The sequence below is a fragment of the Nerophis lumbriciformis genome, linkage group LG03 (genome assembly GCF_033978685.3).
Source record: "Nerophis lumbriciformis linkage group LG03, RoL_Nlum_v2.1, whole genome shotgun sequence".
Classification (NCBI taxonomy): Eukaryota; Metazoa; Chordata; class Actinopteri; order Syngnathiformes; family Syngnathidae; genus Nerophis; species Nerophis lumbriciformis.
In genome coordinates this window covers 32,841,104-32,857,318 of record NC_084550.2, presented here as the reverse complement: position 1 = coordinate 32,857,318, position 16,215 = coordinate 32,841,104, and the positions used below count along the sequence as shown (strand labels likewise).

Here is a 16,215-nt window from a genome sequence, read left to right as displayed (position 1 = left end):
GTCACTTGATTGACCCGAGGGTCTTGTGAGAAGACGCTGGCTGCTGCCAGATCGATATTAGGAAAAAATGACCGACAGGAAGGCGAGAAACACTTTTTATTTCAACCGTACATCTCATCAAAACTCTGACCGCACAGTTCCGGTTTTCACAATAAAAGCCCTGCTTTATCCTGCCTAAAATCATTAACGGCGGCTGATTGCATTTTGCAAATCTAAATTCAATCACTGACCACACACCCAAACCAGATTACCTCCAGACCTGTTCGACCACGGAATCACTGAAAAAGAACGTGTCGGCCAAAAAGCTGCGATCCAAAGAAATTCAAGAGCAGATGAGAAATAAAGTAATGGAGATCAAGGTCTGGAAAGGGTTATAAGGCTTTAGGACTCCAGCAAACCACGGTGAGAGCCTTTATTCACAAATGGAGAAAACATGGGCCAGTGGTAAACCGTCCGAGAAGTGGCCGAACAACAGGACAACTTTTAAAGAACTGCAGGCATCCCTTGCCTCAGTTAAGATCAGAGTTCATGACTCAATCGTAAGGAAGAGATCAGGCAAAAATGGCATCCATGGCAGAAAACCACTGGTGACAAGAAGGAAGTTTGAAACATCTGAATGATTCCCAAGACTTTCAGAAGAATATTCTATGGACCGACAAGACGGAGGTTGAACTTTTTAGAAGGTGTGTGTCTCGTTACATCTGGCGTAAATGTAACAGCATTTCAAAATAAGGACATCATACCAAGACTTAACAATGGTGGTGGTTTTATGATGGTCTGCTTCAGGACCAGGACCACTTGCCGTGATCGATGAAAACATGAATACTGCTCTTTACCAGAAAATCTTGAAGGAAGAATGTTTGGCCATCAGTTCGTGATTTCAAACTGAAGTGCACTTTGGTTCTACGATCGGACAACGATCCAAAACACACCAGCGAGTCAACTTCTGAATGGCTTTAAAAAAAAACCTAAATGAGGGTTTTGGACTGGCCTCATGCTCAAAAACCCTCCAGTGTTGATGAATTAAAACAATTCTGCTAGACAGAACGGGCCAAAATATCTCCACAGAGATGACAAAGACTCAGAGTTTCCCCTTAATGTAATTGAATGTGGCGGGCTGCCAGTCCACTGCATTTTTATTACCGCCACACTTTGAAAACACGTTTTTTTTACTTGAAAACAAATTAAAGTAATGTAATATATTTTAGCCCCCAGAAAAATCACAAAGTCAGATGCTATCTTTAACTTTTATTACCAATCCGTGCTTTCCCAAACCCACAACATTCTCCGCCAGTCACCTTTCAGGCACCAATGGCGTGTTTCAAAACATGGGTAAAACTGACATAAAATCCAAACCACACCAACATAAACATTAACTGGTCGTTACAGTATGAACGGATATATTCAGCCTATTATTTGCGCACGATTGACAAGTGATGTACCAAAAACTTGACCGCCGGAAAAATACTTTGATCACCGAAAACCGTGCTACCCAAACCAGATGTAAACAAAACACAGGCCATTGTTTGGAGTGTTGTCAGCATGTCTGTGATGTGGACATAATTTGTATATTTAACCTCTTAAGGCCCAAGCTGTTTGTTTACATGCATTTTTTATTTCTTTTTGCTATTTGGGCTTATTGGACCCTAATTAGAATAACAACTAGGAATCATCTTTTGATATGATGTACTTAGTCCACAAGTAACAAACGTGTACTTCATGTTTACTGACATGCTAATTCTTAATTTTACACATTTTTTTTTCCAAATTCCATTGTATGTTATACTCTTCTGACACCACCAGATGGCAGTATAAGTGTCCACATAAGCGGCCATAAGACCCCAATTCAGTAGTGTACACAATGTTGGAAGTAACAGCTAAAAAGGTGCTGTCCACGCATGTGGCCACTAAGCCTTTCGATATGGAGATATTTACAAAATGTGCAAATATTAAGAGGACAGTGGCGACTTTTAAGAAGAGAAAGTCCAACTAGAGCATGTTTGAAAACATGGGTAAAACTGACATCAAATCCAAACCACACGAACATAAACATTAACTGGTCGTTACAGTATGAACGGATATATTCAGCCTATTATTTGCGCACTATTGGACAAGTGATGTACAAAAAACTTGACCGCCGGAAAAATGACTTTGATCACCGAAAACAGTGCTCCCCAAACCAGATGTAAACAAAGCACAGGCCATTGTTTGGAGTGTTGTCAGCATGTCTGTGATGTGGACTTAATTTGTGTATATATTGAAGATATCTACAAAATGTGCAAGTATTAAGAGGACAGTGGCGACTTTTAAGAAGAGAAAGTCCAACTGAAGCGTGTTTGTAAACATGGGTAAAACTGACATCAAATCCAAACCACACCAACATAAACATTAACTGGTCATTACAATATGAACGGATATATTTAGCCTATTATTTGCACACTATTGGACAAGTGATGTACCAAAAACTTGACCGCCGAAAAAATTACTTTGATCACCAAAAACCGTGCTACCCAAACCAGATGTAACCAAAGCGCAGGCCATTGTTTGGAGTGTTGTCAGCATGTCTGTGATGTGGACGTAATTTGGGTATATATTGGAGATATCTACAAAATGTGCGAATATTAAGAGGACAGTGGCGACTTTTAAGAAGAAAGTCGAACTACAGCGTGTTTGAAAACATGGGTAAAACTGACATCAAATCCAAACCACACGAACATAAACATTAACTGGTCATTACAATATGAACGGATATATTCAGCCTATTATTTGCGCACTATTGACAAGTGATGTACCAAACACTTGACCGCCGGAAAAAAATACTTTGATGAATATAGAAACTTACATCAAGTGTTGCCTTCATTATACTTTATATAAGACTTTTAAAGTCATTTTGATAGTAGGCTAATATAACTAATATAGACACTTACATCATGTGTTGCCTTCATTATAACTTATATAAGGCTTTTAATTTTTTGCAGCTCCAGACAAGATTTTTTATTTTTGGTCCAATATGACTCTTTCAACATTTTGAGTTGCCAACCCCTGTTGTAGGGGTAAAGTTATGTTTTTAGTGCACGTTAAAGAGTAACTTAAAACACTGCCCGCATGGGTAATAAAAGTTTTATGACGACGACGGTTTAAGCCTAGAATGGATTTATGTTTTGAAATCAAAACAAATCCGAGGTCAGCCGACTTCCCGCTGTGGATTGTGTTTGACCTTTCCCAAGTTCCGCTGTGGAGTATTTGTTTGAGCTTGTCACGTTCCTTCATTTGAAAAACCTGTAAATATAGGCCGAGCTGGAGCCCGGTGACCTCTCCAACATCTGAACACTGCTGTGTAACATGATGAGGATAATGTCATGTTGCTAGGCTCGAAAACAGGAGGCGCGCTTGTTGAGGTCGCATTTTAAGCTCACGGTATTTGGCCCGGTGCAAAAGCCAAACAAACGTTTTGGAAACGAGAGGGAGGACAGTTCAACCACGCTACTGAAAAGTGATAAACAAGATGTCCGACAGTGAAACGCACCTCTTCGCACACTTCCCGGGCAGCGGCGACGTTGGGCTCCTCCTCGGGTTCCATGCCCCCTCCGGGAACGATCCACTTGTCAGGATGTCTGCTGCTGCTCACCAGCAGCACCTGCAAAGCATCCCAAATAACAACGGCCGGGCTTAATGGTCCTGATCGATGCGGCGTGTGCACACTATGCCAGGATTGTTGTCCAGGCATACCTACAGGGAGTTATGCTGCACACAAAAACTGGGACATAATATGTGGCATTGTCAATTTGCAAAATCTCTATGTGGAGAATTTGGCTGGATTAAGTCTCTAAGCTTGGAGCTGGCCATACTAATATGTTTTCCCTCCTAGTAATAACTTTATGGTGGTAACAATTAACCACCCTACAAAGACCACTTGTTACATGTGCCTGGACTTCACCTTCCAGAACTGCCTCTCAGCTTTCGTACACAGGTGGCCATTAGTAGTCGTTTCAAGAGCCAGGACGTGTCCTTTTAATAAGTAATAACGTGTAACAGTAAATAAACAACGTCTCGTAAGTGACTAGATGAGGCAATTCCTGAAGGAATTATGTGTGAATGCTGAAGTTGAACTGAAATCCTGGAATTTGTTTTAGAATTGTTGAGCACACAATTCCTGAACAGGCTGAATATTTTGAAGTTGGAATACTTTGAATCAGATGAAAATTGTGGGAATTGTGGAACTTTGAAGAATGCCCATTGATTTCAATGGGAATTTCCCCAAAATGTAGGAATTTTGTGAAAAGTGGGAATTTTTTTGAGAATGTTAAAAGACTTGAATGTTCTGAATGAGTTGAAACGGTTGGCTTTGGAATTTTTCAAAATCGGTCGTGAAATGTTAAAGTAGTAACATGTTGAATTGAGAAATGGTATTACGGAATTCCGGGAATTTCGGGAAAACCGGGAATTTTTCCAGTTCAAAAAACAACTTTGTTTTTTGTACTGATTAAGAGGAATGTTTTGACGGTGGAACGGTTGAAATGCGCTGAAAAATGTGGAAGGAGTAGTGGCCAGAAAAAAGGGTGAAAATAGGGCTTTGAAAAAACGGGAATTCTGGGAAATCCTGGAATTTTTCGGAACTTGGAAAAAAAATTGTTTAAATGTCCAGGATAAGTGGAATGTGTTGAAGGTGGAATGGTTTAAATAGGTTGAAAAATGTGGAAATGGTGGAAGTTTGAAAAATAACCAATTGATTTTGATTGGGAAAAATGTCCCGGAAAAAATGGAATTCTGTGATTTTTTTTTAATTTGTCCAGTGAAAGCCTGCAATTCCCTAATAGGCTGAACAGTTTGAAGTTGGAACGGTTTGAATCGCGTGAAAAATGTGGTAGGTAGAGCGTGCCAATATCTGGAGAAGAAGAAGTTGAATAAATATATGCATTTTGGTGTAGAAAACCATGTGTGTGAAAGCTTTGGAGCATTCACACAATAACGTGTAACAATAAATAAACAACGTCTCGTAAGTGACTAGAAGAAGCAATTCCTGAAGGAATTACGTGTGAATGCTCCAATGCTGAAGTTGAACTGAAATCCTGGAACTTTTTTTTTTTTTAGAATTGTTGAAGTAGAGCACACAATTCCTGAACAGGCTGAATATTTTAAAGTTGGAATTATTTGAATCAGATGAAAATTGTGGAACTTTAAAGAACGCCAATTGATTTCAATGGGAATTTCCCAAAATGTTTCGGAATTCCGTGAAAAGTGGATTTTTTGGAGAATGTTAGAAAACTTGAATGTTCTGAATGAGTTGAAATGGTTGGTGTTGGAATTTTTCTAAAATCGGTCGAGAAATGTCGAAGTAGTAACATGTTGAATTCAGAAATGGTGTTACGGAATTCCGGGAAATCCGGGAATTTTTCCAGTTCAAAAAACAACTTTGTTTTTTGTCCTGATTAAGAGGAATGTTTTGACGGTGGAACGGTTGAAATGCGCTGAAAATGTGGAAGGAGTAGTGGCCAGAAAAAAAGGTGAACATAGGGTTTGAAAAAACGGGAATTCCTGGAATTTTTTGGAACTTGGAAAAAAAATAGTTTCAATTTCCAGGATGAGTGGAATAGGTTGAAGGTGGAATGGTTTGAATACCGGTAGGTTGAAAAATGTGGAAATGGTGAAAGTTTGAGAAATGGCCAATTGATTTTGAATGGGAAAAATGTATGAATTCTGGGAAATCTGGGAATTTTTGGAATTTGTCCAGTGAAAGCCCGCAATTCCCCAATAGGCTGAACAGTTTGAAGTTGGAACGCTTTGAACCGGGTGGAAAAACGTGGAAGGTAGCGTGCGCCAAAAACTGGAGAAGAAGAAGTTGAATAAATGTATACATTTTGGTGTAGAAAACCATATGTGTGAAAGCTTTGGAGCATTCACACAATAACATATAACAGTAAATAAACAACGTCTCAAAAGTATTAACGTGCAACAGTTAGGGCTGCAACAACTAATCCATTAAATCGATTAAATTCGATTATAAAAATAGTTGGCGATTAATTTAGTCATCGATTCGTTGGATCTATGCTATGCGCTGAGGCTATGTTTTTTTTTTAACCTTTATTTAAAAACTGCAACATTTACAAACAGCTGAGAAACAATAATCAAAATAATAGGGGTGTAACGGTACGTGTATTTGTATCGAACCGTTTCGGTACAGGGGTTTCGGTTCGGTACGGAGGTGTACTGAACGAGTTTCCACATACCTGCCAACTTTTGAAATCAGAAAAACCTAGTAGCCAGGGTCCAGGGGCCGCAGGCCCTGGTAGGTCCAGGACAAAGTCCTGGTGGGGGGTTCCTTCGCCCCCCGACGCAAAATGATTATTAGCATTCAGACAGGTTAAAATGTTGCTAAAACCATCACTTTTCTATCAGTCACAGTGACTTTTCAAAACAAAAATATTACAGCAAAAATCATATGGGTTGATTGACATGTTTATTCTGTAAGCTAACTTCAATAGTTTGAAATTATTTTGACAGTTAATGCCAGTTATCCTGTCAACCTTTCACAAGACTTCAATTTGTTAATTGAAAGTATAAACACTTTTTACAGTAAACAAATGGTAAAACAGTACTAAACAATTCCATTAAAAGAAAAATTGGTGTCATTATTAACTTTCTGTCCAAGCATGTATAATCTACTGCCTTGTTCAATTGTAAAAAATATTCTGTGCCTAAAATTCACATTTCTATCACAATTATCATACTGTAAACATGGTAAGCTAACTTCATTAAAATTAATAGTCCTGTCAATAGCATGGAATTACAATTCAAATGTAGTTTTTTTGTAAACCTTTCAAAAGAATTCAAAATATGAAAAATTAATGAAAATTAATTTAAGCCATCAGACACTTGAAAAGTGGCACATCACATCTCTAATGTAATCATTTTAACTTTTCAACAGAAATAGCACTGCAAAAATATTAAGGACATACTTCTGTATTTTGGTAGTTATGCTGTCAACATTTAACAAGATTTCTTCAACTTGGACTTGAAAGCATAAATAGTATAAACACTTTTAACAGTATAACAGTACTAAACAATTCCAATAGATAACATTGGTGTAATTACCTTTTTGTTTGCTCAATTATTGCCTCCGTAAATAAAACTTTGGCATTTATCACATCCAAAGAATCTGTTTGGGCGACGAAAAACGTTGAAAGTTTTCCACTTGTATCGCTAGCAACGGCATTAGACTTGTGTTTTTTTGTCCCAACGTGGTCTTTTACATCGCTAATTCCTCCGTGTCCGATCGAAACATCTTGTCTGCACAAGGTGCAATTCGTGTAGTTTTCACCCTTTTTGGAACGGATAATTATTCCCGGATAGGCTTTTGAATATTCTTCACGGAATGACTGCAGTTTCCTTTTCGGTTTAAGACTCGTATGCGATTTTTCTCCGGCTGATTCCATGATCGTTCGCTTGTTTGGAAACAATGGCAACTGGTGCCTCGGGCTTGGCAGCGGTGCTATAAATAGCCTCGCGCATGGCATTCGGAATGGCTCAATAGGAAGTTACGGGAAGCACTGGTAGGGCTGGGCGATATGACTAAAAAATGTATCACGATATAAGTGTTTCATATCAGTCGATATCGATAATTATTGATTAAAAAAAAATAAATTCTAAATAAAGACCAGGACAAAAAAGGCTGAATTTAAATACTTTTATTTTAAATATAAGTAGGTAGCATGTCCTTCGCTAATTGATCCACCACTGCATCCGTTATTTCTTTATAACGTTTTGAATTTTTGTCATACGGCACTGCTGCCGAGTATCTCTCGATGGTGGTCTGTTGTTGCCGCTTCGGTGCTGTTCCACTTGCACCGGCTGATGTAGATGGTTGTGGTTGTTTGTTACTGCTGTACTCCAGCGGGTGAGAGCGGCTCAGGTGGTAAAATAAGTTTGTCGTGTCCCCAGACTTGGTCGGGACGACGACCTTGCAAAGTTTGCAGACAGTATTACTCTGATTCGTATCGGACTTAAAAAATCCAAAATACTGCCAAACTGGTGACGTGACGTTTCCTTTTTTATTTACAATTTCCTCTCGTGCTGCCGCACTCATATTCCCGTTTTGTTTCACTCCTCGTCGTCAGCTCGCCGTTGTTGCTTTTTTTTTTCCTGTTAGCATTTCCCAGAATGCCTTGCGGTTCAGGCTCAGCCGTGATAGGTTGAGAGGCCAAAGCCCTTCCTCTGCCTACACCCCCCAGAATGCCGTGCGGTTCCGGCTCGGCATTTCTTCCTATTTTTTCTAACAGAACTCAGTGAAATTATCGAACATTCTATCGACCCCATTTTCTATTGATATTGATCACATGTCTATCGCGATATATATTGTTATTGTTTTATCGCCCAGCCCTAGGAAGCAGTGTCGATTGTCATTGTTGTTCCGCGATTTCGTGAATAAAACTTTAAAAAAAAAAAAAAAAATGTAATTAATGAAAAACCGTATTTTTTATCACTGCAACCGTAAACCGGAATAGGTTGATGAAAACCGTACTAATTACGGGAAAACCGGAGTAGTTGGCAGGTATGTTTCCACACGGACATATTAAGTAGCGTACTGCACGTTGTGTAAACAATACTTAAAATGCCGGACATTTGAGGCTTTTAAGAAACTCCGCCCTGACAGCTCCGCAAAAGAGGACATGTCCGGTGAAAAGAGGACGTATGGTCAGTCTATCGTAGCCCGTTAGCTGCCAGCATGCTAGAAAAAGAGGACATGTCCGGTGAAACCCCGGGCTAGGTCCTGACCATACGTCTTCTTTTCACCGGACATGTCCTCTTTTGCGGGGCTGTCCAGGCGGTGTTTCTTAAATGCCTCTAATGTCCGGCATTTTGAGTTAGGGTTGCGTGTATTTTCAATGTACGTTCAGGGTTAAGAAGGTTAAAAACAAAACAAATTGTGAAGGTGTGCAGCAGCATTGGTGAGGGAGGGGCAGAGACAGAGAGAGAGAGAGAGAGTTGTGATAAACGCGCATGCGTCGTCAGGCTCTGCTTTTTATCCATAGATTTATCACATTTAATTTTTTATTATCTATAGCAAGGCTGTCAAAAGTAGGGATGTCCCGATCCAGGTTTTTGCACTTCCGATCCGATACCGATATTGTTTTTGCACTTCCGATCCGATACCGACTGATACTGATACTGACCGATACTGGCCTATCCGAGCATGTATTAAAGTTTAAAGTTATTTAGCCTACTTAGTTGTCAGAACCATGTTGAAAAGGGTTTTAGTACTCTTGATAACAACTAGCCAGCTGAATTAGGGGAGTTTGAATAATACACAATGGTTGGTAACAAGAAACGGACCTGTTTATTCAAGGATAAACACAAAATAAACAAAATTATACATGACAAACAGAAATGGCATAATTGAACTAGGGCTGGGCGATATGGCCTTTTTTTAATATTGCGATATTTTAAGGCCATATTGCGATACACGATGTATATCTCGATATTTTGCCTTAGCCTTGAATGAACACTTGATGCATATAATCACAGCAGTATGATGATTCTGTGTTTTGATTGATTGATTGAGACTTTTATTAGTAGGTTGCACAGTAAAGTACATCCATCCATCCATCCATTTTCTACCGCTTATTCCCTTTGGGGTCGCGGGGGGCGCTGGAGCCTATCTCAGCTACAATCGGGCGGAAGGCTATCAGATATATACTATCATCATAATACAGTCATCACACAAAATAATCACATTGAATTATTTACATTATTTATAATCCGGGGTGTGGAGGGGGGCGCCGGATGTAAGTGTCAAAAAGACAGACAAAAGAGTTTGATATGAGAATAAATCTAAAGTTAAAATATAGGGTAGAAATGCACCCATTTGCAGGAAATGTAGTCTTGATTTTCAACATTTTCTTTCAAGGCTTGCATGTCTACATTAAAACATTCTTCTTCATACTGCATTAATATATGCTACTTTTAAACTATCATGCAGAGAAGGAAATCACAACTAAAAAAATCACTAATTTTTTCATACGGTGCTGATGTGGAAATTTTTGCCTCTGCATTTTGATGGTGTGGACGTGTGGCACCGAATGGAGATAAGCGTCTCGACAGACATGACAATATTTGAACAATGATGACGGAAACTCTTTTCTCTGTCGTGTCTGTGTGTCGAAAATTGTTATCCGCTTATTTTTTTATTTGATTTTGTGCGTGGCATATAATTGCTATGCGCACAGGCGCGCACCTTAGAGGGAACGTTTGTTACACGGCTGCGCTAGCATCACAGCTAACGTTAGCCATGCTGCTACCTCTCTGCTGGGAGAGGACGTATACGTATGTGACGTATGACGTGACAGTATGTGACGTGTGTAAGAAGGTGCGCTTGCTGTCTGTGAGAGGGAGACACAGGAAAGAGTGAGAAGAGCCTGTCGTGTAATGCCAGCAGCTAAAAGCAACTGCGTGAGAATCCACAGACCTGTGGATGTGTTGAAGGTGTGCTGGAAAATGCGGAACGGAAATTACGGAGCAGCAGAAAAGTGGAATGTATTATTTAAATCGGTGCGTTGGAAAACACGGACCGTTTTTAAAAAAAAACTGGATCTGGATCGGCATTTTCCCATGCCTGGCCGATACGCATTTTTTTGGCAAATATCGGCGGCCGATCCGATCCAAATATCGGATCGGGACATCCCTAGTCAAAAGTGTGCATTTTTGTAACATTTTCCTTGTTTTATTTGGCAAGTTGAAAGAACATGGCGCCAGTATGCTGTTATTTTTCAATAAAATACTGGAAAGGATAGAAATGTAGTTTGTCTCATTTATCTGATTATTAATCGATTAATCGAAGTAATAATCGACAGATTAATCGATTATCAAATTAATCGTTAGTTGCAGCCCTAGTAACAGTAAATAAACAACCCATGCCCGTGTAGGCTTTAGCTTACACGAGCGCAGTGCATTATAGCCTCTTGTGATGCGTCTTCGGGATAAGATTGGCTCGTAGCATTAGAACAGTTAACTAGCATTAATTCAGAAAGAGATTGGATAATTATCCAATCCAATCCACTTTATTTATATAGCACATTTAAAAAAACAATAGAAGTTTCACAAAGTGCTGCACAGAAGTTAATAATAATAATAATACCTGGGATTTATATAGCGCTTTTCTAAGTACCCAAAGTCGCTTTACATGTAGAACCCATCATTCATTCACACCTGGTGGTGGTAAGCTACTTTCATAGCCACAGCTGCCCTGGGGTAGACTGACGGAAGCGTGGCTGCAATTTGCGCCAACGGCCCCTCCGACCACCACCTATCATTCATCATTCAATTCACCGGTGTGAGTGGCACCGGGGGCAAAGGGTAAAGTGTCCCGCCCAAGGACACAACGGCAGCGATTTTTTTTTTTTTTGGATGGTAAGATGCGGGGAGCGAACCTGCAACCCTCAGGTTTCTGACAAGGTTGCTCTACCCACTACGCCATGCCGCCCAAGACAAACATACTAGAAGAGTCAGTAATATAAAAACATTTAACTATAAAAAGAGTATAAATACATAAAATACATCAGAGAAAATAAAATGGACTAAAATCACACAACTGTCCTGCTGGTTTAAAAGTCAAAGAGTAAAAATATGTTTTAAGACGTGATTTTATAAAGTCATTAAAGAGGGAGCTGTCCGAATAGCAAGAGGGATATTGTTTCAAAGTTTTGGAGCCACAAGAAGAAACTGATCAGCTGACCTCAGAGACCTTGTGGGTGTGTACATTTTTAAAAGGTCTGACATATATTGTGGCGCTAATCCGTTAAGAGATTTAAAAACAAACAACAATATTTTAAAATGCATTCTAAAATGAAGCGGGAGCCAGTGAAGGGATTCTAAAATGGGGGTAATGTGTTCATGTATTTTAGTGGCACTTAAATAGCAAGCAGCAGCATTTTGGACTAAACTGCAATGGAGCGATTGATGCCTGGTTCATACCAACGTAGAAGGAGTTGCAGTCGTCCAAACGTGATGAAATAAAAGCATGGACTACCCGCTTAAAGTCGTTAAAAGATAAAACTAATACATTTTTTGCTAAAAGTCTTAGATGATAAAAACCACATCGTACAACGGAGTTAACCTGCTTCTCCAATTTAAAATCTTTGTTGAACTTAAATCCAAGATTTGTGACTGTGGGTTGTAAATAAGGCATCAGGGGGGTCCAGGTCACTGGGGGGAGCATTCTGTTTGACTTTGTAGTCAAATAAAATAATTTCCGCCTCGTTGTCATTTAAGTTTATAGAAAGTTCACATGCTTTTATGTCCTCAAGACAATTTAAAAGTGATTTTAAAACTCGTGTCACTTTTCTTTTTTAAAAGGGACATAGATTTGCGTATCATCCACATACAGACGATATATAATTTTTTTTTTCCATGTGTTGAATGGGCAGGATGTAGACTGAAAACAGGATTGGGATAATTAGACATTTGCTACCCAAAATGACACCAAGTCCCTTCTTACTGTTTGACTTTTTAGTCAAATAAAATAATTTCCGCCTTGTTCTCAATTAAGTTTAGAAAGTTTACATGCTTTTATGTCCTCAAGACAATTTAAAAGTGATTTTAAAACTTGTGTCACTTTTCTTTTTTAAAAGGGACATAGATTTGCGATCATCCCCATAAAGATATGATGTATTATCCATCCATTTTCTACCGCTTGTCCCTTTTGGGATCGCGGGGGGTGCTGGAGCCTATCTCAACTACATTATATTATATGTTTTTAAATGTGTTGAATGTAGACTGAAAAAAGGATTGGGATAATTACGACAGTTAACTAACATTTGCTGCCCAAAATGACACCAAGTCCCTTCTCACAGCAGCCCGGGTTGCGGGTTGTCGTTGTCGGTAGGCCGACAGCTGGCTACGGAGGGTTAGCATTAGCTTAGCAGCTAACGGCAGCTAATGACCGGTCCAAGCGGGGTATAAAAGCCCGTGCTAGCTACGTTAGCTTACATAAGATAACAAAATGATGAAAATAGACATTGACGTATGGCGTTTAATAGGACTACCTAAGATATAAATCAGTGTCGGGAATGATATTGACAAACCTCATAGTTGTGTTGTTGAATATGTTCATTTACAATTAGCGCAGATGCTAACGCGGCTAACACGGCCTAGCAGTACAGCCACATCCCCGGACTCACCTGCTCCTCCGATTCGCTCCGGAAGCACAGGCAGGCGGCCCGCTTCTTGTAGCCGTCCCCGTCGTACGTCCGGGTCTGGTTGGACTTGAGCTTCATCATCGCGGGGCGGAGGTGGGAGGCGCAGACGTTCCCCCTCCAACAAAAACAAAAAAGCAGCGGCGAAGTCGAGCACGTTCGCGAGGGCGCAGAGAAGTCCTCTTCCTTGGCAATTCAGTGGAAATAACTTCTTCTTCGCTTCATTTTCACAGAGAGAGAGCTCGGGCGCATCCGCGGCACGGTCGCCATTACAAGGAGCCACTGCGCCCACGACGTAAGTGAAGCTTTATTCGCTCCGCCAGCGTAGGGAAAGTCACGTAGGCCGCGTTCAGGAATAGGGGCGGCGGATGGCAGGGGACCGGAGTGAGCCGGTGAAGGAAACTGACACTTTTTTTCCCCTTCCCATCCCTTTTGCAACAGACACTTGTTTGTTAAACACAACAATATAAATACAACAATATAAATGCAAAACAGCCATCTTGTATCGATCATTAAGATGTTGTTTTGATTAATCACTTTCAGCACCGCAGGTAATGGACAGCGACATATATGGTGACAAAAACTATTATTCACTGCTTTCATTTCTGTGATGAAAAATGTTCCAAGAAATATACCGTATTTTTCGGACTATAAGTCACAGTTTTTTTCATAGTATTGGTGCGACTTATACTCCGGAGCGACTTATGTGTGAAATTATTAACACATTACGGTAAAATATCAAATAATATTATTTAGCTCATTCACGTAAGAGACTAGACGTATAAGATTTCATGGGATTTAGCAAATAGGAGTGACAGATTGTTTGGTAAACGTATAGCATGTTCTATATGTTATAGTTATTTGAATGACTCTTACCATACTATGTTACGTTAACATACCAGGCACCTTCTCAGTTGGTTATTTATGCCTGATATAAAGGACACTTATTCAGCCTGTTGTTCACTATTCTTTATTTATTTTAAATTGCCTTTCAAATGTCTATCCTTGGTGTTGGCTTTTATCAATTTCCCCAAAAAATGCGACTTATACTCCAGTGCGACTTATATATGTTTTTTTCCTTCTTTATTATGCATTTTCGGCCAGTGCGACTTATACTCCGGAGCGGCTTATTGTCCGAAAAATAAGGTACGAGGGCAGTTTTAATGAAATAATATTTTCCGGGCACAGTTCATAGACCAGTGTTTTTCAACCACTGTGCCGCGGCACACTAGTGTGCCGTGAGATACAGTCTGGTGTGCCGTGGGAGATTATGTAATTACACCTATTTGGGGTAAAAATATATTTTGCAAACTACAAATAATGTGCCGTTGTTGAGTGTCGGTGCTGTCTAGAGCTCGGCAGAGTAACCGTGTAATAATCTTCCATATCAGTAGGTGGCAGCCGGTAGCTAATTGCTTTGTAGATGTCGGAAACATGGTTTATCGTGATCACAACATGCAGATAACAGTGGGAAGCAGCGTGCAGGTCAAAAGGTATCTACATGTTAAAACCAAAAATAAACAAAAGATGAGTGCCCCTAAGAAAAGGCATTGAAGCCTAGGGAACGAAACTAAAACTGAACTGGCTACAAAGTGTGCTTTGCTAGCTGCACTAAAGCAAACCAACAGGCCGTCCAGCGAGTGGTTAAAGCGGCAGGGAAAATTACAAGGACAATACTCCCAGAGATGAGTGCCATGTACACAACTCGCTGCCTAAAGTGAGTACACAACATCCTGAAGAACAGATACCACCCAGCACATGGCCTCTTCAACCTGCAACCCTCTGGAAGGAGGTATAGGTCGATTCACGCCAGGACCACCAGAATGTCTCACAGTGTGTATCCCCAGGCTGTGAGACTGCTAAATGAAAAGCCTGCTCCTTTGCTGCCCCGGACCATCTTATTACTTCAATAATTGTGCTCTGGACAATGCATTGCTGCAATATCAATGTAACACCCATCAGACATCTGACTGTTCCCACCCCCACACCCCTCTATTTGCCAACCTCTTGACAATGCTAAACTGTAAACTATGGTCAACCTGCTCTTCAATGCAGTTTCTATGTCGCTAGACAAAACTCAAACAAAATCTCGTTGACATGTATGACTTAAGTGTTATTATGACAATGACAATAAAGAATTGATTGATTGATTGATTGATTGAAAGTAAACAAAAACAGAATGCTGGACGACAGCAAAGACTTACTACGGCGTCCACAAAGTACATCCGAACATGACATGACAATCAACAATGTCCCCACAAAGAAGGAGAAAAACAACTGAAATATTCTTGATTGCTTAAAACAAAGTAGATGCGGGAAATATCGCTCAAAGGAAGACATGAAACTGCTACAGGAAAATACCAAAAAAAGAGGAAAAGCCACCAAAATAGGAGCGCAAGACAAGAACGAAAACACTACACACAGGAAAACACAAAACAACTCCAAATAAGTCAGAGTGTGATGTGACAGGTGGTGACAGTACACCTACTTTGAGACAAGAGCTATATTGATGGTTATGTTTAAAGTTATATCCAACAATTGCGACGACTTTTTACTGTCAATATCGGCTACTGAGTTACATTTTTTAATGATTTCCGCTGGTGGTGTGCCTCCGGATTTTTTCAATGAAAAAAAAAAGTGCCTTGGCTCAAAAAAGGTTGAAAAACACTGTCATAGACAATATATCCTGAAGGCCCATCGAATCCTAAATAACACTGCACCAGCGCCACTTAAGCACTTTGTCCAGTTTACATCTGCTGCGACAAATAGAAACACACAAGCCTCCACCAGGGGGCAGTGTAGTGTATCGAGATGTAAAACATCTCTTGCCACAATCAGCCTTTTCATATTAAAGCCATAAAGGAATGGAACGACCTCACAACAAACTTGAAAAGTCTAACAGATGACTCTTCATTCACAATTGAAGTTCAAAAGTGGCTTTGGAGCGATCAAAGCTGTTCACACTGTCACTAAGGTGGGCACTATGATTGACACATCAACTTAATGTGTATTATATTTATCCATGAGA

The 16,215-nt window shown here is 40.0% G+C and overlaps 1 protein-coding gene across 1 annotated transcript in view; it reads right to left on the bottom strand.

The window, feature by feature from the left end:
* The window catches only part of nudt3b (nudix (nucleoside diphosphate linked moiety X)-type motif 3b), a 31,073-nt gene extending 17,559 nt beyond the window's left edge, over nt 1–13,514 (bottom strand). Inside the window, exons 1-2 of the mRNA XM_061937381.1 lie at nt 13,173–13,514; nt 3,527–3,637 (exon numbers count right to left, since the gene is read on the bottom strand). Of these exons, the coding sequence (XP_061793365.1) occupies nt 3,527–3,637; nt 13,173–13,271 (210 nt within the window). The 5' untranslated portion in view covers nt 13,272–13,514. The remainder of the gene's footprint in view (nt 1–3,526; nt 3,638–13,172) is intronic.
* Nucleotides 13,515–16,215: the final 2,701 nt, after the last annotated feature.